Source organism: Dermochelys coriacea, chromosome 20 (assembly GCF_009764565.3).
Source record: "Dermochelys coriacea isolate rDerCor1 chromosome 20, rDerCor1.pri.v4, whole genome shotgun sequence".
Lineage (NCBI taxonomy): Eukaryota > Metazoa > Chordata > Testudines > Dermochelyidae > Dermochelys > Dermochelys coriacea.
In genome coordinates, this window is record NC_050087.2 from 15,663,778 (window position 1) to 15,686,184 (window position 22,407).

Below are 22,407 nucleotides of genomic sequence, written 5' to 3' on the forward strand. Positions count from 1 at the left end.
CAGCCTCGGGCACATGGCTGGCTGGTATGATCGCAGGGCAGCACCCAGGGCTCCCCGTCCCCCTTCAAGGACACTGCCCACTGGGGAGGAAGATGCCAGGAGGCGGGCAGATAAAAGTAGTGTCAGTTTAATGGTTGGGGCGTTTTGTTCACCACCATCCCGGTGTGATGGCCAAGCCCCACCCCTCTGGCCCCTAGGATGGGGGAAGGAGCCACATGTGCTGCATTTCGCTCTCCCTTGAGTCTGAGCAGGCCAGGCCAGGCCCTCTTCTGCAGATGAGCATGTCACGTCCCCCCTCTGTTCGCTCGACACCGGAGCCCCCACGGCCTCGACAGTAAAAGCAAGCTAAAAAATCTCACCCTGCCGCGCCTTGGCAGAATCCGGGGGCTCCCTGCTGTGGAGGCCACGACATGTCACACACACACTCACACGCATGCTGCCTGCTCCGGGCTCAGCACCTCCTCTCCTGGCCGGGGAAGCCATTGGCCACCCCAGGGCTCTGATCTCACCCCTCGAGGTGGGAGCCGGCACCGCCAACGCTGCCATCGTCCGGGGAGGGGAAGGGAGGCGGCAGATGGTCCCCTGGCGGGGAAATAAATAAAGCGGTCCGAGGCTCCGGAAGGACGCCCCAGCCAGGATCACGTGGCCTTGTGATCTGGGTGGCTCTTTAGCTTGTGGAATTTGACGCTGTCCATCTTTTCGAAGCGTTTGCCACAGTGCTCACAGGTGAAGTTGTACTGAACTTCAGAAGTGTGTTTCTTCATGTGCCAGTTGAGAGACGCTCTCTGACGGCACTGGTACCCACAGATCTCGCACCTGTGGGGGGGCCAGACACAGTCATGCAGGCTGTACGGGGGAATGCCTGACTGCGGCATGCCCCCAACGTGCTGAAGGCCTCTCTGCAGGAGTGCGCTTCCTACCTCTGCCGAGCTAAATACTCCCCACCCCACCACCCACATGGTCAGCTGGATGTTGCATTTTTCACTTCCTGGTCTCACTGTCAGGCAGCATTACTATGTGCTGTTAACAGCCCCTGCGCCCCACTCCAGAGGCGTCTGGATCTCAGCACCAGGTGAGGGATCCATGCATTTCAGTAACCTCCCCACCATCTTTGAAAAGCTCATTAGGGTCCTTTGGGGCACAGCAACCTCATCTCAAGTAGTGTCACTAACAAAAGACCCAGGCGCCACGGGGCAGAGCCACGCACACCACCCCACTTGCCCTGGCTTTAACTCCTGCTGACGTGCTCTACCCCAGAGGTGGTGGCACACAGAGGTGCTCCGCTCCATGGGCTCGTATGAGCCTGGGTTGGGTTCCTAAATGGTCACCCCTGCACCCCCCAACTTCCCCCGCACATACTGGAGGGGCGTCTCTCCCGTGTGTGTCCGGCGATGCACCTCCAGGTGATTCTTCCGCTTGAAAGATTTCCCACAGGTTTCACAGGTAAATTCACGGACGCCTGCAGGACACAGAGAACGGGGTTACTCCCAGAAGGGCGCAGCAGAAAGTCACAGTCAAGGGACCTCAGTAGGAGAATCCAGGGTCCCTCTCTGCCCACACAAGCAGACCCTTAACCTGCCCAAAAGGGTGACTCTTATCCAGCTAGGACATCACACAGGGTCTTTGTCTCCCACATAAGATGTCTGAGACTGCCAGGTGTTCCAGCTAAAGAAGTGACATCCCTTAGCTCAGGCAGGAGAGCACCCTGCTTTTAAATCATGAGGTCCTGGGTCGATCCCAGTGGACAACCCAGCCAGGGGGTCGTCAAGGGGGTGTCCTGAGGTTTCCTGTATTGGCAGATCTCTTCTATAGAGGATTTCCAGCAAGGGCTTCTGTTTGTTCTGAATTTTGGACTCTCTCCCCACCCCCACATAACGTCAGGGTTGAAAGTGACCAGAGTGAGACCGCTAACTCTGGGGGGAATCCGAACCAGACCCAGTTCCCTTCCCAGGTGTTCTTGTGCCATGCAGGGGGTGGGACAGGATGGGGATGGGTCCGGGGGGGAAGCGAAGGCTAAGCAGAGGCAGCTGAGTGCCCAAGAACCAGGCGCCACATGGCGAAAGGCAGAGCAGAGTCTGCCATCGCATGACCGGATGGCCCTAGCCGCACATGCTGCAGGAGTCAGCGTCTCACCAGAACAGCACAGGGCAGGACAAAGGCCAGCTGGCCACGGGAAGGAGGAGGGGGCACCAGGGAACGCACCTGAGTGAATGATCATGTGTCGGCGGAGGTGGTTGGACAGGTAGAACTTCTTGCCACAGCCCGGGTGGGGACACACTTTTGTTTTCCCTTTCCGGTGGACGAGGTTGACGTGATTCTGGAGAGACCGGGGAGGGGGGGGAAACAGAGGGCTAGACCACGTCCCCCCACCCACAGAGCAGAGGCTGCTGCAACCCCCCGGTAATGGGCAGGAATTCCCACATCAGAGCTCGTCCCCCAGAGAGTTTTCCCTGCCTCACAACATGGTGCCTTGGCCACCACAGCTGGCGCTACCCTGCTCTCCAGACTCAACCGCGACAAACTCCCTCACCCCACAATCCACACCCAGAGATTCCCTCCCCCAACAAGACGACACCCTGGTGATACAGCATTGGAACCAACCCGTCCCCAGCATACGGGTAGCTTAGGAGTTCACTTGGTGGGGGTGAGGTGGAGCCCTGAGGCCGTAACGTTAAATGATTTGCCAATTGTCCAAGCAGACGTCCAAGACTAGAACAGAACCTTGGTTAGACACTGAGCCAGGGCTAATCCAGCCATCATTCCCTGGGCTATTATTCCCATTGTGCAGATGGGGAAACTGAGGCAAAGAATGGCTAAATGACTTGCCCCAGATCCTCCAGACAGTCTGTGGCAAAGCAGAGAATTAAACCTGGTTCTCCCTAGTCACTGAGCCATGCTCCGTCGCTGTCTCTCGAGCGGAGGGACATGGCCAAGTGGGCTCAATGTTCAGGTTTTGTGAGAAAACGCAACAGAAATATCTCCAGGGCTCTGTCAAGTTCCCAACACAGCCTGTAAGGACACCCCACCCGACAGCGCTGGAAACCCACCACTCCAGGCAGGTCCTAGCGACCCATAAACCGGGAAGTGAAACTCACCAGCACCAAAGGGAAAGCAACCCCCCAGCGTCACTGCTCAAGCTCCCTCTGCAGAGAATAACCCGCCGACCTGAGCTTTTCCCCGTCTCCGGGGGGGCCAGAACAAGGCTCTCAGCCAGGCCCCCTGGAGCACCCTTCAAACCCACCCCCAGAGACAGGACTGTAGGAAACTGACACGCACAAATCTTACCTGAAAGCTACTAAGTGCTACGTAGACCTGGCTGCATCCTTCATAAGGGCAGTGGAACATTTCCAGCATGCCGTCGGCATCCATCACGCGGCCCCGTCTGCTTCGCCGCCTCCTGCACAGGGAAAGGAGGGGTCAGCCGCAGGCAGGGGAGGGCAACGTGCTGCCTGCCTGGCTGGGGAGAGATGGCTGCTGTGGAGGAAGCGGTGGAAGGCCCCCCAAGGCAGAGGCCCGGGGAGGGAGGGGGCGCAGATGGCACCAGGTTTACCTGTCTGGATTGAGGCTGAGCTGTCTCTGTGTTTGAGCAACAAATGAAAGGCACAGAAAAGGGAAGGAAATACTAGGAGGCTCACTGACGCAGCTGGCCAGATGTCTGGCCCACTGGCTTGCCCGAGAGGGGAGACCGAGGCACGAGCAGGGTCCGTTGCTGGGTTTGCAGAGACCTTGTAAAGACAGCTAACCACTCCACGGTGCCCTGCCCCTTCACCGCATCACTCACTTCTCCGGTTCCTTCGGAATCTCGTAGATGATGGCCGACATGTCACTGCCGTCCATCTCCTCGGGCTCCGGCTCCATGTTCTCCTGGGCCGGCTCCAGGTCTTCCGGCATCTCCATTTCCGGGGGGGGCTGCAGCTCCTCCTTTTTGAGCCCATAAAGGTCTTCTTTTTCTGCCACCACAAAACAGGTGTCAGAAGGACGCGCCATGCGGCGAACGCCTGTCGGCGAAAATCTGGCGAAGCTTTTCAAACATGAAGTAGTTAACACGCAGGCCCCATCCCAGAGGCAGGCAAGAGCCGCTGGCCATGGAAATGCAGCTAGTTCTGCTGCGGAGCACAGCAGCTGTTTAACACCGCGCACAGGGTCAGGACAAGAAGGGGAGAGTCCTGGAGCCAGCTGAACCTACGGACGGCGGAGGCGAAATGCAGTTACATCAGGGTTAACGCTCAATGGGAAGTCAAGTGACCTGGGATTTTTAATGGGACACATGAGCGGGCCCTAATTTCTGTCTCTCACCCAACACAGTGAGTCAGCAACAGAATTCTCCTCTCCAGCTGTGTCATCACCCGGGACATCAGATCCAGGGGACAGCGCCCCCTACGGAGCCCCTCCCTGGCACCACGCCGGGACATCACATCCAGGGGTCAGCGCCCCCTACGGAGCCACCCACACCAACCCCTAGCACTACACTGGGGCACCAGAGTCAGCACTAACCCCAAGGAGACAGCATCCCTTACTGAGCGGCTCAGCTCACTTCCAGCAGCACAGCGCCCCCTAGTGCCGTGCTGTGATCCTGGGGAAGGCCCCCATGGAATACACAGCACCATTTTTCAGGGTACTCTCGGATCTCTTTGGAGGTCTCCCCTCCCCGCACCAACCAAGCTCACCATGCTTAGCTAGGGACAGGGGGGAAGCCCTCCGCCCCCCCCCCCCCCCGAGGGCTGGTCACAACTACCTTTTTTGGTTTCAATGCACTCCCCACTCTCCACCGGTTCACCGCTGTCGGGCTGCATGTTCTCCGGCTCTGTCTGGGTGTAGGCGGCAACGCCCTCGATCATGGCGCAGGGCATCTCCTCGCCCCCGCTGCTGGTGACATTGAGCTGGATACTCTCTGCCGTCAGGGCGTCGTAGCCGGGCCCGGCGATGATGATCACCTGGGAGCCCTGCATCATGCCCTGCACGGGGCAGCTGGCCACCACCTCCCCGAGAGTCTCCTGCGTCACGTTCTCAAAGAGAGTCCCATGGCCCGAGCCTACCTGGACAGGCATGGGAACGCACACCACGGTCTCCATGCTCTCCGGACCGTTGAGAGGCGGGTTGTGGCACATGGAGGCGCCCTGCTCGGCCGTCAGGTTCTCGATGTGGTGCTCGAACGGGATGTGGATGCCGTCCTGCGTGATGAGGCCACTGCTGCTCCCGCCTTCCACGGCGGACGGAGGCAGCTGCTGCTGGTCCTTGGCCTGATGGCGCTCAGGCTGCTCCTCTGAGCCCGAGCTGGAGCTCTCCTCGGAGGAGTCCGAGCTTCCGGCCCCTACGCCGTTGCCAGCTGCAGTGAGGAGAGCAATCGGTGGTCGCGGGTTAGAGACAGAGCAGGACTCTCCCCTGGGCTTTGAGGGATCCCTGGATCTTCCGCCTGCCTAGCATTACCCTGCCCAACCCTCAGGGCTGGGGGAGTGCTCCTGGCCTGCCGAGGTGCCCATCTGTTAGCACCGTAATGAGCACTTCTCACCCAGCTGGATCTTACTCAGACATACTAATTGAACAGCTGCCTTACAGGCCTCACTCCCCTCTCACTGAAATGCGGCCACCTCTGGGGTGGGATGCGCTGCAACGCCACACAATAGGCTACACGGTGCAGGCGGCACTAAGCACCACCCTACCCACCGGTTGCCTTGGGAGACTAGGATCCCAGCTGCCCCCTGCTCACCGTCATCACTCTCATTCTCGGAGTCGCTGAGCGGCTTCAGAGGGGAGTGCAGGTCCTGGAAGTAGCGGTGCCCGGCCTCGCACTGCCACACGGCCGTGGTGTACAGCCCGAAGGTGGGGTCCAGTTCCGACAGGTGGGGCTCGTAGGGGCAGCGGTTCTTGTGGTCCTCGTACCATATCACCATGTTCTTCAGGCAGTTGACGTTCCGCCTCCTTCCTTGGGGGGAGCAAAGAGACAAGTTAGCCGACCACAGGGAATCAAAGGGGTGCACCCCTTGCAAAAAATTGTTTCTGTGCAGATACACAGATGAAGCCAGGCAGCAGCCACATGGCCTCCAGGCAAAGCCTGTTTAGTACGCAGACCAGGCTCCAGGTAGACATGACCAAATCATACCACGGTTACGAGCCTCATGGGTAAGGGGAGACGCTGCAGACATGACAGAACTTGATTTTGGGGAGGCTTTTGACATAGTCCCAAATGACAATTGCATAAGCACTCTAGGGAAATGTGGTCTAGATGAAATCACTGTAAGGCGGGTGTACAACTGGCCCAAAGACCACCCTCAACAATTAGTTATCAATGGTTGCCTGACAAACTGGGAGGGCGTGTCTAGGGGGGACCCACAAAGGTCAGTCCCGGGCCTGATTCTAGTCAATATTTTCATTAATGATTTGGATAATGGAAGGGAGAGTTTGCTTAGAACATTTGCAAATGACGCCAAGCGGGGAGGGGTCACAAGCACGGAGGACAGGATTCAAATTCATAACATCCCAGACAAATTGGAGAATTGGCCTGAAATCAACAAGATGAAATCCATGAAAGACAAGTGGAAAGTAGCACATTTAGAAAGGAAATATGAAAAGCACAACTACAACCTGCGGACCGACTGGCTAGGCAGCAGCACCATGGAGAAGGCGCTGGTGTTCTAGTGGATCTCAAATTGAAAATGAGTCAACAATGTGATGCAGCTAGTATCATTGTATTAGCAGGAGTGTCACATGTAAGACACAGGAGGTCACTGTCCTGCTCTACCCAGCACTGGTGAGGCCTCAGTTGGAGTCTTGTGTCCAATCCTGGGCGCTGAATTTTAGGAAGGACGTGGACAAACTGGAGACTCCAGAGGAGAGTCGCAAAAATGATCAAAGATTTAAAAGACCTGACCTATGGGGAAAGGTTAAAAACAGGGGCACGTTTAGTCCTGAGAAGTCGACAAAGGGGACCTGAGAAGGCTTCAGATAAGTTAAGGGCTGCTACAAAGAGGACAGGGATCAATTGTTCTCCACGGCCACTGAAGGCCAGACAAGAAGCAATGGGCTTCATCTGCAGCGAGGGACATTTAGGTTAGATATTAGGAAAAACTTTCTAATTAACTCTAAGGGGAGTTAAGCTATGGACCAGGCGTCCAAGGGAGGCTGCAGAATCCCTGATACTGAAGGTTTTAGGTTGGACAAACCCCGGTCAGGGATGGTTGAAGTTTATTTGCTCCTGCCTCAGCACAGGTGGCTGGGCCTGTTGAGCTCTTGAGGTCCATTCCAGCCCCACCTTTCTGTGATTCTATGGCACTGCCAACACAGTGGCTGCTGGCTCAGCCCGTTACACCTGAAGTAGGACCTGTCCCTGCGGGGTCACCCAGCCTCCCAGAGAAAGGACAATTCTTTCCCCAGCTGTTCTCTGCGTTTGAGCTCAGAACAGTGGAGCAGCGAAGTACCATGACAGCACCTATGCTACAGTCATAATCCTTCTCTGTCATTCCTATAGAGCCTCTTTGACCATTTTTAGTATTACCAGGAGAGGGGCATCTGCTGCTGGAGGAATCCGAATTGTAACGTGGCCTCCTTCCAGGGCAGGGAGCTCACACAGGAGCTGCGCCCAAACAGGTATTCATTTCAAAAGCAAGTCTCCTTCAGATGGTTAGATGCTGGGATCAGACTGTAACAGTGATGAACACTGAGCAGGTTGGCTCTCTGCTTTGCAAACACCTGTAATACCCTCCTCCTCTACACAGAGGGAGGTCTGTCTGAGGAGTCCTACATCTCCATCCTGCTTTGCCCGCTCCGGCCCTGTGTGTCACCTGCCCACTATTTCCGCCATCTGTGCTATGAACTTTGGCAGCTCACAACCTACATTTCTATAGCCTTTTCCCCTCAGTGGGAACGCAGCCACCTCTGGGGAGAACACAGTCATAGTTTTCCCACCCTCACTAAGGCAGCGGGGTAAACCCCCTTGGAAGCGTCAGAGGATGCTGAACATCTGTTAAGGTATGTATACAGCTCCCTAACAGTGGTATCTGAGCACCTCCCAATCATTGATAGGTTTAGCTTTGCTAGCCACCTGGGTCAGGGCAGGTTTATACAGATGCCAAACTGAGGCAGAGTGACTTGCCCAAGGTCACCCAGGGAGCCAGCCACAGAACTGGGAATTAGACCTACAAGCCCTGGGTTCAAGGCTCATGCTCTAATCAGTAGCCCACCCTCACACCCAGGAGCGGGGTTTAGATCTGAAGCTCAGATACACAGAAAGCTACATGGCTCTCGCTTTCCCTCCCTCAGAGGTGGAGCTTTAGTGACTTGCAGCCCACCACCAAGCCTGTTCAGGCAGCCTTCCAGCAAGAACAGCCACACAGCTCTACAGTCAGTGGCGAGTCTTCCCTAGCCGGCTCTCCATGCCTGGACTGCAGTTTTGGGCTGTATACGTGAAAACTCCACTGCACTCTATGGACGCCTTCAGTGGGCACGTAGCCTTGTAGCTCCCTCCCTCAATGACATGCCAGATATTTCTGCACTAGTTGTTCCCCCAGTAAAGACAGAAGTAAAACACCAGCCTTTACCACCTGTCAGCACCAGGGGTCAGACCAAGAAAAACCAGCCTGTGTCCAACACTACTGCAGCAAACGGCTTAGTACGTTTGACATTTGCGTAGCTAGGAGAAAGGCTGTCCAGGTGAGCAATTCTTACACGTCAGGGCAGATTATTATTTATTAAGTAGGTTACAGTAGCGTCTAGGAGCCCCAGCCAGAGAACCCATTTGTGCTAGGCATGGTACGTTATTGTTTAGGTGTATTACGGCCACCTCGAGGAGCCCTAATCATGGACTAGGACCCCATTATGCTGGGTGCTGTAATTTATTAAGTATATTACAGCACCAAAGGAGCCCCAGTCGTGGCCTAGGACTGCATTTTGCTAGGTGCTGTACATCATGTATTATGGTAGTGCTCAGGAGCCCGTCACAGCCCCCATCACATTGTGCTGGCCCGTGTATGTTATGTATTTGGTATATTACGGTAGAAATAGGGTTACCCAATCATGGAGCAGGACCACATTGTGTTAGGTGCTGTACATTATTAGGTGGATTACAGCAGTGATAGAGTTCCCCAGTCATGGAGAAGGAACCCCACCATGTAACGTGCTGTACATTATTAGGCGGATTATGGTAGCGGTAGGGCTCCTTGGTCATGGAGCAGGACTCCATTGTGTTAGGTGCTGTACAAACACAGACAAAGGCCACCTGGCGGGGGATTGGCCAGATGGCTGTGCTAGCAAAGAGGATTGAAAGAACAGGTTTCTGGGAGCAGGCAGTGATCTTTGACATTTTCTTTGTACACCCACATTCAGACTGTTACAAGCTGGATCCCACAGGACAATCCACTTACTTTTCTTTCGTTTTGGCTTTTTAGGGATTTGCTCCCATGGTTTCCTGCAACAGAGAGAGAGAGCACTGATTTAGCATATGCATCTGCTACAGCCCCCAATGCTATCGTATCAGGACATATCAACCTTTTAACGTAGGAGGCAGGGCTGTGCTATTATCCCCCTCCCCGCTTTTACAGATGGGGAAACTGAGGCATAGATTCAGTGACTTGCCCCAGGTCATGGTACCTGCACCTTATGTGATGCAGATCTCGGAAAAAGAAAAGGAGTACTTGTGGCACCTTAGAGACTAACAAATTTATTAGAGCATAAGCTTTCGTGAGCTACAGCTCACTTCATCGGATGCATCTCGGAAAGGAATTCCCAGAAGCAGGGTTTACTGCCAAGGTTTATAACACAGGCAGGGCTACTTACTTATTGGTTTTTAAAACTACATAAAGAGCTCTGTTCTACTAGAACACAAAGGGAGTGACATCCATCCCTTATATCATCAAGCTCAAATAAATTTGTTAGTCTCTAAGATGCCACAAGTACTCCTCATTCTTTTTGCTGATACAGACTAACACTGCTACCACTCTGAAGCTTATATTGGTTACTCCTCTGTCTGAAAACCAGCCCCCTCATTCATGACCTTTTGCAAAAGAAATACTTTGAAGGGCTTAGATCAGTGACTGGTGAGCAATCTAAACCCTTTGCTCCCAAATTCTCTCAGCAGAGCACAGCCATGGATTGCTGATCTAAACGTGACAGACCACGAAATCCAGCTGACTAGATGCTACCCAAAGGGACAATGCCCTTAATACAGTGAGGTCATGAAGAACACTTTAATTGGTTTTCTTCCACTCTATATTTAAACGAGGAAATTCACTGTGCAGGTTATTACATAAATAATTTAAGGCCAGATTATCTCATCTGATCTCCTGTATATTACAAGACACGACAGACACCCCATAGCTGAGCCCAGTGACTTTGGTTAGACTAAAGCATTTTAGTCCTCAGGAGACTAAACTGAGGCTAAGGCAGAGAACAGGAGAGACTGAGGTGCCACAGATGCCCCTGTGATGGCAGGGAATTGTTCAGGTCAGAGATGCCCAGATGATACCAACAGGTGAGCCACACCCCATGCTGCAGAGGAAGGTGAAAAATCCCCAGAGCCCGTTATACTTGCTGAGGCCCTGAACCTGCAGCGAAATGCATGCAGGTGGCTCTCTGCACCTTCATAGACCCACACTGACTCAGATGCAGCACCACGAGAACGCAGATAATCTGCCCATGTCTCTCTCGTTGGAGGATCAGCACCTAGGATACAATATCACAAGGGAAATGCACTAGTTCTTGTGTAGGAGTTGGGATCAGAGAGTAATTTCCCTGCACGGTATAGTACTACTGGATGAGATCTCTTTCCCTGAAGTATTCATCACCAATCGCTGTCAGGGCACACTGAGTTAGAAGGACCAGCGCTCTGATCTGGGATGCAGACCATGACACTAGCATGATTTAACAATCACCTGGGGAGCGGCAGAGAGCATAAACAGTTCTGCTTTAAGATAGTGCCCATCTTTGCAGATCCACAGCAGAAGTGCACCACTGGAATTCAGTCATGACAAAAGCAGAATGAGGTGTGTATCTTAGGCATCTCCACGCTAGAGAAGGTTTGCCGATAAGGCTGTACAGGCAAACCTTCCTAGCACTGAGCAGTTTATCCCGACGAAAGAGAGTGCTGCCTGGTATGGCCAGTACCCAGAGCAAAATGAGCTGTACCAGCAAAACTATAGTCTTTGCTGATATAACCGCGTCTCCACTACAGCTTTAGCTGGTATAAAAATGTTGGCAAAAAATCACCCTTCAAAGTGACGTAACTGTACAAGCAAGATTCTTCACACTTAACACACTTCTAGAGCCCCTACTATCCAGAGGGGGAAACTGAGGTGCAGAGGTGTGAGGTGACTTGACCATGGTGATCGCATACCATGATGATGAGGGTGGTGTAAAAATGTGACTAGAACAGGTCATGGAGGGCGTCTCTGAGAAATCTGGGGGCAAAACCCAGAAGTTCTGACACCATATCACTTGCTCTAACCACTAGTCCATATGGTCACACATTTTTGCTGTCAAATGAGAAGATGGAGGCCTGGGTCTTAATCCATCCCCTCAGTCTTCTGGCTACACCTCAGCTGGTGATGGAGATGGGAACAGATGGGGGCGTTGTGAGGAATGTGTCTATCCATGCAGGGACAAGATATATTCCAGCCTCTCTCCATGGGAGAGGATGACACCCCATCTAGCTGCTCACTGCCCCTGTCCTAACAGGTTGTATGAGCGTTCTCTCCCCAAGAGATGCTATGGGGGCAATGGGATTAATCCCCCATGTGAGGGATGCTGGTCCCCCCAGGCTTCCCTCTCCTGCCCCTACTCCAGATCCAGTGGGAAGGCAATATAAGGGGATGGGGGTAGGGTAAAAGGGGTCCAGATCCCACACCTCCCTCATCCCATCCCCTCACTTGCTGTCCCTGCCCCAACAGGAAGGGAGCGTACGACGATGGAGTCAGGAAATGAGTGGTCCTGGCTCTCAGTCTAGAAGGAAATGGTATATGGGAGTGGAGAGTAAGGGATGAGGGGTCCCAGCTTAGTCAGGGGTCTGATCTCCCACCCCACCCCCGCTCTCATCTGTGGCACCCCACTTGCTGCACACACTCCAGCAAGCGGGGGGGGGGGGGGGCATACAGGGATGGGGATAGGAGAGGAGACATCAATGAAGGACCTGGCCCAGCATGGTGGGGGGGAATCTGGCTCAGCAGGCTCTCACCTGCAGCACCCTATGCACTGCCCCCGCTCCAGCCAGTTGGGGGGTGTGTACAGGGAGAGGGAGTCCAGGCCGGGGGGAGGACTGGGGGCCGGACGTGGGGGTTGGGAGGCCCGGGCTCTCAACCGTGATGCGCTGCCCCCCTCCAGCCAGTAAGGGGTGTATGGGGAAGGGGGGGCTTAGCACAGGAGAAGGGTTGGGGAACCCGGTTCTCACCCGTGGCACCCTACGTGCTGCCCCCACTCCAGCCCCAGCGGGTAGGAGATGTACAGGGAAAGGGGCAGGGGGGTCTGGCTCAGGAGGGGGGCCTGGGAGAAGGGTTGGGGGACCCAGCTCTCATACGTGGTGCCCCGTGCGCTGCCCCACTCCAGCCGGTGCGGGATGTATGGGGAAGGGGGGGCCCGGCCCAAGGGAGGGGCTGGCGGGCCCAGGGGAGGGGGATTGGGGGGCCCGCCTCGGAGGGGGTTGGCTCTCACCCGCGGCGCCCCAGCAGGTAGAGGGTGTATGGGGAAGGGGGGGCCCGGCCCGGCCCAGGGGGAAGGGGGGGCCCGGCCCGGCGGAGGGGGATGGGGGGGCCCGGCTCTCACCCGCGGCGCCCCAGCAGGTAGAGGGTGTATGGGGAAGGGGGGGCCCGGCCCGGCGGAGGGGGATGGGGGGGCCCGGCCCGGCGGAGGGGGATGGGGGGGCCCGGCTCTCACCCGCGGCGCCCCAGCAGGTAGAGGGTGTATGGGGAAGGGGGGGGCCCGGCCCGGCCCAGGGGGAAGGGGGGGCCCGGCCCGGCGGAGGGCGATGGGGGGGCCCGGCTCTCACCCGCGGCGCCCCAGCAGGTAGAGGGTGTATGGGGAAGGGGGGGCCCGGCCCGGCGGAGGGGGAAGGGGGGGCCCGGCTCTCACCCGCGGCGCCCCAGCAGGTAGAGGGTGTATGGGGAAGGGGGGGCCCGGCCCGGCGGAGGGGGAAGGGGGGGCCCGGCCCGGCGGAGGGGGAAGGGGGGGCCCGGCTCTCACCCGCGGCGCCCCAGCAGGTAGAGGGTGTATGGGGAAGGGGGGGCCCGGGGGAGGGGAGTTGGGGGCCCGGCTCTCACCCGCGGCGCCCCGCGCGCTGCCCCCGCTCCAGCCCCAGCAGATAGGCCGCCAGCTTGGCGTCGCTCCAGCCGCTGCGCCGCCGCAGGTCCACCCAGGGCCCGTGCGCCTCGCCCAGGTACACCCGCCGCACGTCGTACTTCTTGCGGGACTCGAGGCGGCGCCGGGCCCGGTCGGACTCGGTCAGGCGGGGCCGGCCCCGGGCCTTGCGGCCGCCGGCCCCCGCCTCCCCCGCGCCGGGCCCGGCGGCCTCCTCCTCCTCCTCGGCCTCCTCCTCCGCCGGGGCCGGGGCCGGGGCCGGGGCCGGGCCCCGCTGCGCCTCGCTCATCCCCAGCCCGCTCGCCAGCCGGCCGCGCCGCCCGTGGTTGGGGCGCTCGGAGGAGCCCGGCGCAGGGGCAGTGACGTCAGCGGCCCGCGACCCGCTTCCGGCCCCCTCGCTGCTCCGCGAGAAAAGTCGCCGCGGTCGGCCGCGCGCGTGCTCGCCTCACGGCGCTCTAGGCATGCGTACCCAGCGTCGGCGGGGGGGGCCCCCACTGCGCCGGCGCTGGAGTCGGGGCTCAGAGCCCAGAGCCCGGCCCGAGAGAGAGGCTCCGCCCTCAACGTGCGCGCCCTGCTGTGAGGGCAGGGGGTCTTTTTGCGCATGCGCTGAAAATTTTCTCCCTCCCGGAGATCCCTGGCGCATGCGCCCCAGCACTGGGTGCCTGTCTGTGCCCCCCAGCAGCCCCCCACGTCTTGCTCCCCCTCAGGGCAGCCCCACGTCCCATCCCCCTCCCCCTCCTGGGGCTCAGCCCCCCATCCCATCCCATCCCACTCCCCCTCCCGGGGCCCACTCCCCCAGGGCAGACCCCCAGCCCCCGTCCCATCCCACTCCCCCTCCTGGGGCTCAGCCCCCCATCCCATCCCACTCCCCCTCCCGGGGCCCACTCCCCCAGGGCAGACCCCCAGCCCATCCCACTCCCCCTCCTGGGGTCCACTCCCCCAGGGCAGACCCCCAGCCCCCGTCCCATCCCACTCCCCCTCCTGGGGCTCAGCCCCCCATCCCATCCCACTCCCCCTCCCGGGGCCCACTCCCCCAGGGCAGACCCCCAGCCCCCGTCCCATCCCCCTCCCCCTCCCGGGGCCCAGCCCCCCAGGGCAGACCCCCAGCCCATCCCCCTCCCCCTCCTGGGGCTCAGCCCCCCATCCCATCCCATCCCACTCCCCCTCCCGGGGCCCACTCCCCCAGGGCAGACCCCCAGCCAATCCCACTCCCCTTCCTGGGGCCCACTCCCCCAGGGCAGACCCCCAGCCAATCCCACTCCCCTTCCTGGGGCCCACTCCCCCAGGGCAGACCCCCAGCCCCCGTCCCATCCCACTCCCCCTCCTGGGGCTCAGCCCCCCATCCCATCCCACTCCCCCTCCCGGGGCCCACTCCCCCAGGGCAGACCCCCAGCCCATCCCACTCCCCCTCCCGGGGCCCAGCCCCCCAGGGCAGACCCCCAGCCCATCCCACTCCCCCTCCCGGGGCCCAGCCCCCCAGGGCAGACCCCCAGCCCATCCCACTCCCCCTCCCGGGGCCCAGCCCCCCAGGGCAGACCCCCAGCCCATCCCACTCCCCCTCCTGGGGCCCACTCCCCCAGGGCAGACCCCCAGCCCCCGTCCCATCCCACTCCCCTCCTAGGGCCCAGGCCCCCAGGGCAGACCCCCACTGCCTCAGGCCCAGTCCCACAGCCATTGCACCCAGCCCTTGGGACAGACAGGCCAACACACACCCCTGCCAACCAGCCAGTCTAGCCACCACCCTCCCCTGCACGCTTGGGCCCAGGAGAGCCACACATCCCCAGACCCGGTCCCAGCCAGCACACAGCCCCTCCACCCATGAGGATCCCAGGCCCAGCTGGACTTGACTAGCTGAAGAGCCGGCTAGAGGCAGCTCAGCCCAGTCACAACCCCCCAGCAAGTAGCTGCTCTATGATCATCATCAGCGCCCTCCCTGTCCCCTCAGCCAGAGCCGCCCAGGGTTCACCAGTAGCTGCTGAACACCCTCCCCCCATCAGGCCAGCTCCTGGCTAGTTTTCAGAGCAGCTTCAGGGGAAGGCTCTGCCAGGTCCCCCCTCCCCTGGCTTGGGCAGGGGGCCCCCCCCAATGCACAAAGCCATGTGGTAATGTTAACCTGCCCCCATTTTATGGAGAAGGACCAGCAGGGCTAGGACTGGACTTGTTCCCCATCTTCTTTGGAAAGTGCTGAAGGCTTTTTAATAACATCTCTGCTCCACGCCCACTGGGAGCGGTTTAATAGGAGCTGGGATTACAACTCAGGAGGCTCTAGGCTCCCGCTGCCGCGATCAGAGACTACAGAGAACAATGATTAGGTCCAAACGTAAGACTGCCACACCAAATCGTATGGCGACTAAGCGCATTCACCCAATATGCAGTATGGTACTTGGTGCTAGAGCGAAGGAAGCATGGACATGGGGGGCAGGTGAATATTCGCAGCACCCACATTACATGCAACTACTAAAAGTGGCTCAGACTGATTGAAAGGACGGATCCATTCCTACGCCATGGTGGCTGCTGAAGCAGACTCCCTCTGGCCCATCTGCTCGATTGTTTAGCTGCACGTGACTCCCTCCTGTCTTGCCAATCACCAAGGAAGTTGATGAAACAGAGACAGGTTTAAAGCTCTTGCTTCGCGTGCCAACTTCGCGGAATCTCCTCCTCGCCGCTCTCCCCGTCAGAGTCCGCCTGGAGCTCTCGGGGCCCCGGAGTGAGGTGGAAGACAACCGGCGTCTGACTCAAAATGGGATTGGTTTGCTGCAGGCCCAAAATCCACTTGGCCAAAGTGGCCTGGTCTCCTGCCCCAGCCATGCACATGGCAAAGATGGGGCCTTCCTCCACTGCAGGGGATGGGACAGAGGAACAGAAGCAGCGTCAATATTAGCAAACCCTACAGCACTTCACGTACAGTGCAATGGAGCAGTGGAGTCCAGTAGTGACAGCAGGGTGACTGGAAATCAGGATTCTTGGGGTCCTAATCTTACCTCCACCCCTTCCTTCACAAGAAAACTGTCAATTCACCGAACAATAATCCTCCACCCTCAGGGGGGAGGTGGTTTGTCTGTCAAGGACACAAAGTCCACACATCCAGGAACTATTTTTTTTCACCCGGTATTGAAATGCAGCCACTTCTGGGGCAGAACTGCAAGACAGCCGCTTAGAACAGAAGTCGCTATTCTATCCCGCTGCAGAGGAGTTCTGATTTAAACGTGTTCAGGTAGGGAAGAAGAGTATATGCTGATCTAAGTGACCTGAATGCTTTCTTTCTTGCTTGGGGATCATATAGAAATAAGAGGGGGAGGAAAAAGATCATTCTTATCATCCTGGGATCGCTCTTGTAAATTGTGCCAGGGCTAGTTTATACAGTCCTTGCAGACCTCTCTCAGAAGCTCTGGATTAGGATTGAGACTAGTAACTGTGGCATCCACTGCTGACTGGGGCTGGATTTGAAATAGCAGCTTCAAGGCTGACACAAAATATTACACGTTTCAGAGTAGCAGCCATGTTAGTCTGTATTCGCAAAAAGAAAAAAGGAGGACTTGTGGCACCTTAGAGACTAACAAATTTATTTGAGCATAAGCTTTCGTGACCTATGCATCCGATGAAGTGAGCTGTAGCTCACGAAAGCTTATGCTCAAATAAATTTGTTAGTCTCTAAGGTGCCACAAGTCCTCCTTTTTCTTTTTACAAAATATTACAGGCACTGGAAGCTTACACAAAGGGGGAGTGGCTTTGGTTGAGGGGTGGAATTAGGCATTCAGAAGCCTTAGGTTTCGGGTGAGTGAGGACAGAGATATCTGTTAGCCTATGGAACAGCCTCCAGAGGGATGGATCAATTTCTGGGATCTATTTCTGTTTCACTGCCAGCTGCTCTGGCTCTCCCGTTGCCCAACTGTCCCAGTAGATATGATTTGCTCTAAATGCGCCCCTACCTCAGCAGCCCAGCCCCACATGAGTTACCTTCATCCACGTAAAATTCCTCGTCATCCCAGAGGTCCCGATCCAGGTCCAGGTCGAGCTGCATGGGGTAGTAGAAGTTCCTCTCTGAGTCGATCACCTCTTCCTAAGGGGGAGGAGTGAAAGATATTTATATGGGGGGAGTAAATACCCCCCCCAAACACCTCTGCCCTACCCAACGGCTAACCTGCGTCTCTCTGCCCTCCTCGGACAAGACAAGGCCACTCCTCTAGGTATTCAGCTTGCGCGGCCCCTGGATTTCCAGAGAAAGAGGCCAGAATGGCAGCCCTGTGTATCCGCGGAGCGAACTTCCTCGCCCGATATCCCTAAGTCGGCCCTGGACAGATCCCCTAGGTGGAAGAGAGGACCTCGACCTCTCCATTGAGGCTGTTGGTGAGGGGCCTGATCACTGCAGATTGTGCTGGTGGTTTCGGCAATATGTTCACCAGCCCAGCTAGGAATGAGCTGAGACCTGGCAAACTCATTATGTGCAGGCCAATGAATGGCTGTCAGATGGAGGTAATTACTGGTCTCCACCAAAGAAGGAGGGAATAGAACTGGCACCCCCTAGAGGGGAAAAGCCCCATCTTCCAGTCTGACTCTCCTGAGCCAGCCAGTCCCCATGCTGTGGGTCTGGATCACAGACAGCGCCCCCTAGAGGGGAAAAGACCCCATAGCCTATTCCCCACACCTGCCCCACCTCCACAAAACTTACAGCATTTCCAAAGTGACTCATGTCATTCACCAAACCAGCACCAACTCCATGGAGTTTGCAATGCAGGGAAACAGCCTGGAAATACAGACCCTTCTCCCCAGAGCCTGCAGCCGGCAGCACACATCCGACAGCCCCACGCAGGGAGGCAAGACCATTCTTTACCTTTTCTTCAGGAGGTAGCGGCTCTCCCCGGAGTACGTAATAATAAACGCACGTCTTCTTCAGCCACAAGGGGAAGGGGCCCTCGACAAACACGGGGTTGGCTGGATTGTGGCGAGCCAGGAGTTCCTGCTGATCGGGGCTCTGGATTCCTAAAGGGAGGGGAAACCACACACGCCACAAATCAAGGATTAGCTACTCGAGGAGAGAATGAACACAATCCAACAGCTCTGAGCTGAATGGCCTTCACACCAAGCAAAAGCACTCAAGGTGGGGAAGCTCTCCCGAGCACGAGAATCTGCCAGGCTGAGATTTCTACCTAGGAGCTGGGCTTGTGATCGACAGCCAGGACTCCCAAGCTGCGCATCTGTTACCCCAGATCCAAGAGCGGGATGCAATGCTCTACAGAGAGGCTTACCTCCTTAGCGGCTCTAAAGACACTAGGCTCATTATTTAAAAGGGGGAAGGAAGGGTTGGGGCGAGCCTATAAAGAAGGCGAGCAAATCCGTGTCAATGGGGCAAGAGAGACACCCCTATTCCCAACCCAAACGCCCCCTCTTTGTGTCTGTCCAGGGTCACATGAGGCGTAGCCCACGTGGCTCGCAACTTCTGCTTCCCCACAGCCTGGCTGCTTCTAGCCAGCAAGACCGAATGGTCCCAGTGCTGACCATCCCCTCTAGGTAAGGCTCCAAAAGGTGACAGACAACAGGCTAGAGACTTTTCGCTCCCACGTAATCCAGCACTGGCCAGTCCAAAGGCAAGGTTGTCTGGGGCATCCCGTACCTATGATGTGCGGTTGGGTGATCTCTTTTCCTGCATCCGAAATATCAGTCAGAGGCATCTGCAGGGATGAAGACACTTTTGTTAGAGACAGCATCCTTCACATGCGTGGGATCCCTGACCCACTCCCCCAGTTCAATACAGCCCAGCAGGCTGTAGAAGCCAAGAGGCCGGGCCCCAGATAACGGAGGAGTAAATCCCTTGGCGCATAGAACAGTCTAGAGGGTGTTCCATGCCCCAGTTGCTGCAAGCAGCTTCTCCTCTGCCTCGGGTCGTGCTAGGGGTCGTTCGAGCTGACCAGAACTAGCTTTGCCTTCAGCTCTTTCTGGGACTCCACCGCTGTGCAGCAAGAGGCCCTGGCGCATTCGAGTCCCTTCCCCCGCGGCGCTCACACCCCAGTGAGCGAGAGTCAGTCACTCCCATGGCTACAGAAACGTGCTACAGCCGAGTGCCTTTCGTTACCTGATAGACTGTGACCTTGGCACTCAGGTCGGCGGCGATCCGCTGCAGGCTGATCCTGGCGAGGTCAACGGGGTCTCGGGGGAGGGCTGCCGGGACCGGGTAGGGGTTGGCATGCTTGAATTTGGGGAACCAGTACATGAGCCGCTGGTACTTGCGAACGGGATGGCTCTTCTCACCAAAGATCTGGAGCAGCAGGAACTTCGTCTGCTTGTTGGGCATGATGCCTGCGCATACAAGGGTGGAGAGGCGGGTAAGAGACGCGGACGGTGCATTCACTGGCCCTCACCATGGGGACTAAGGGACAGATGGGTTAAGTGACTTGCCCAGTTCAGACAGGGAGTCAGTGGCAGAACTAGGAATAGAAACCAGGAGTCCTGACTCCCACTCCCCCCAGCCCTAACTGCAAACCCACACTGCTGCTGTAGGTATTTGGGCACTTCCCATCCCTACCATAGTTCTCCATCTGCTCCAAGACGTGGATCCCGCATTCCTGCTGCCTCGGGTAGTGGTTGAACATCCTCTGGATGAAGTTGCGGGGCACAAACACTTCCTTGGGGAAGACGTCCAGGATCTTGTTGTAGACGTCGAGCTCCCGCTCCACCCCAAACTCTGGCATCTTCCTGAGGGCCGCGTTGATGAACTCGACGTGACCTCTCCGCCGGATGTCTCTCTGGCAGAAGAGCTCCACCGCTCGGCTGAAGGTGGCCTTGTTTCTGTCTCCCTTGCAGGCCCGCTCGAAGAGCTCATCAAAGGGTACCAGGGACCCATCACGGGAACCTCTGTCTTTCTCTTTGTCCCCCCTTGCCGAGGGGACGAGATCGGAACGGCTCAGGGCAGCACTGCTCCGGATGCTCCGCACAGGCACCGACCAGAAGCCCTAGCAGAGAATCAGATACAAACTGGGCCTTTAGCAGCTGTCGTTTTCCCTGGTGATTAGAGCCCTCTCAATGGGGCAAGGCCTAGATATCAGTACCACACTCTACAGTGCCATTCCATTCCCCTGGCTCACAGGCACTGGATGCCAGCTTGCAGGCCAGCCGTGACTGGTACCATTTGACAACTGCTTAGCAGCCTGTGTGCAATGAAACTGCTGGGTCTCAGACTACTTCCCAGCAGCCTCTCCTGTGCATCATTCCGATCCACTGTGATACCACTCATATGAACAGGTACCTGCTGCCCCTCTTTCCCCGCCCCATTTCCACTCCCCTCAGATTACAACAAACGGGAGTGGTGGTGGGTCCCCAGCCCCTCTTGAAATCAGATCCCTCTGGGCAGCAAATTTTGGGCAACCAAATAAGAAGGAAGAGAGGTTTACAAGATGCACAGTTCCATCTCTGATGCTTCACGCCACAGGGCTGCCCACCTGCCCTGAGCCGCTTTCCTTTAGCCTGGGAGCTGCTCGGGGCAGGGCCCACGTGGAATTTGTCTCTCACGTGCTGCCCAGCTGAAGGACAGCTGGTACCTGGGCACAGCTGCTTTCCTGCAGCCATGGGAGATCCCTCCCCGGAGCGGCTGGCCGCAGGATGCCTCGTCCAGCGGAGAGCTCTCGGGCCAGGAGCAGCTTCCGCACACAGTTCATGGTGGGGCGTTTGTCCCTCCGACGCGGGGCAGAGGCTGGCGAGGAAGGCGGCTGGAGCTGGGAGATTCAGAATCACGGGGCAGGCTCAGCCACGCCTGACATCCAGGGTTTGCTTGAAATAGACGGAGACGGATTTTAGAGATTTACCGTAGCACACGGGGACAGGAAATCTACTGGGGCGAGGGGGGGAAGCTCCCTATCACCCATTCAGGCTCCCCCCATTCACGGTGCCCCATATGCAGCCACACACACACCACTTCTGTGTCCCCCCACACGTTCAACCTCCCCATGCCCTGCCCCCAAACTCCTGTATATCCCCCATGGGGGGGGCACCGGACCCCCAAAACCCACAGCCCCTCACCTCACACATACACTTCCCAGACACCCCACCTCCCGCCCCCCACCACATGGGCATGCCCCCCAAAATCCAAGCTCCGCCCCACACATCCAGCCCCCCCGCACTCATTCCCTCCACAGGGACATGCCCCCCATCCCGTCCACGTGGGCACCCCCCTGCACCCCACCTCCAGGTGGGCATGGCACGGCACCCCAAGCCTGCCACCCCCCATATCCGACCCCAGGCCGGCCTCACCCCATCGGGCGCCGCCATTTTAGCACCGCCCCCCCAATCCCTGCCGGGTCAGGGGGCGGGGCCAATCACACACGCTGTTTCTAAACCCCGCCCACTCCCAGACTCCTCCCCCCCATCACCCCAGCGGGGGGCGGGGAGCCGGACACGTGGGTCCTATTTGCCCCCCTTTCCCGGGCAGGGGGCCTCGCCCCGTGTCCCCTCCCGCCCCCGGCAAAGGGCCCGGACTCCTGGGTTCTATTCGTGGCCCCCACCCCGATTTTGGCCACGTCCCTTCTTTTGTCTGTGCCTCGGTTTCCCTGGCTGGGGAATCAGCCCGTGCCCGGGAGCTGCCAAGCCCTTCGCACCCAGCCTCAGACGTGCCCGGACCGGCGGGATTCCCTGATTCACCGGCTGGTTACAAACCATGGGGCACCTTGTCCCAGGTAGGGGGCACATGGGGCAGGGCCCGGAGAAAATCATCCTCCCCGTCGGGGCGGCTCTCACCCAGACTCTGGGTGGGAGGACTGGCCTGCAGGGAGGTTTGACAGACCCCATAGCCCAAGCATGAGGCTCTGCTATTATTTAATATTTCTTCCTCAAAACACGCCCCCCCCCCGCACCACACTCACACGGATCAGTCCCCCCCTTTGTGTCAGGCACTGCATAGACACAGTCCCTGCCCCACAGCGAAGGAAGGGTCAATAACCCCATTTTACAGATGGGGAAACTGAGTCACAGGGCAGGGCAGTGACACACCCATGGTCACTCAGGGATTCTGTGGCCAAGCCAGGAACTGAACCCAGATCTCCTGAGGCCCAGGGACCTCCTTGTTCTCCATCTCCTCGCTGGCCCAGTGGGTGCCCTGGCTTTCCTTTCCCCAGCCCTGCTTTACCAGACCCCCCACCAGAGGCC

At 57.8% G+C, this 22,407-nt stretch overlaps 2 protein-coding genes and 1 long non-coding RNA gene across 8 annotated transcripts in view; all 3 read right to left on the minus strand.

Moving 5' to 3' along the window:
• The window catches only part of LOC122458387, a 493,263-nt gene that overhangs the window by 179,388 nt on the left and 291,468 nt on the right, over window positions 1–22,407 (minus strand). The window lies entirely within an intron of this gene.
• Window positions 112–13,738, minus strand: ZNF653 (zinc finger protein 653). Its single transcript, XM_038379321.2, is given in 9 exon segments — window positions 112–816; window positions 1,360–1,459; window positions 2,203–2,317; window positions 3,286–3,397; window positions 3,782–3,950; window positions 4,736–5,326; window positions 5,708–5,923; window positions 9,357–9,400; window positions 13,239–13,738. Coding segments are annotated over 9 exon segments (2,025 nt in total). The 3' UTR covers window positions 112–638.
• On the minus strand, window positions 15,475–21,619 carry ECSIT (ECSIT signaling integrator). 6 transcript variants are annotated; one of them, XM_038378548.2, is made up of 8 exons: window positions 21,517–21,619; window positions 20,808–21,036; window positions 19,796–20,222; window positions 19,346–19,569; window positions 18,887–18,944; window positions 18,107–18,255; window positions 17,233–17,335; window positions 15,475–16,112 (listed from the first exon to the last, which is right to left on the minus strand). In XM_038378548.2, the coding sequence occupies exons 2-8, from the start codon at window positions 20,922–20,924 to the stop codon at window positions 15,892–15,894; spliced, it is 1,299 nt and encodes a 432-aa protein (XP_038234476.1). In that variant the 5' UTR covers window positions 20,925–21,036; window positions 21,517–21,619; the 3' UTR covers window positions 15,475–15,891. The 6 variants fall into 6 exon arrangements, 4 of the variants coding, with proteins under 4 accessions (XP_038234476.1, XP_043362830.1, XP_038234475.1 ...); XM_043506895.1 differs by having other exon boundaries at window positions 21,501–21,526; XM_038378547.2 differs by having other exon boundaries at window positions 21,449–21,517.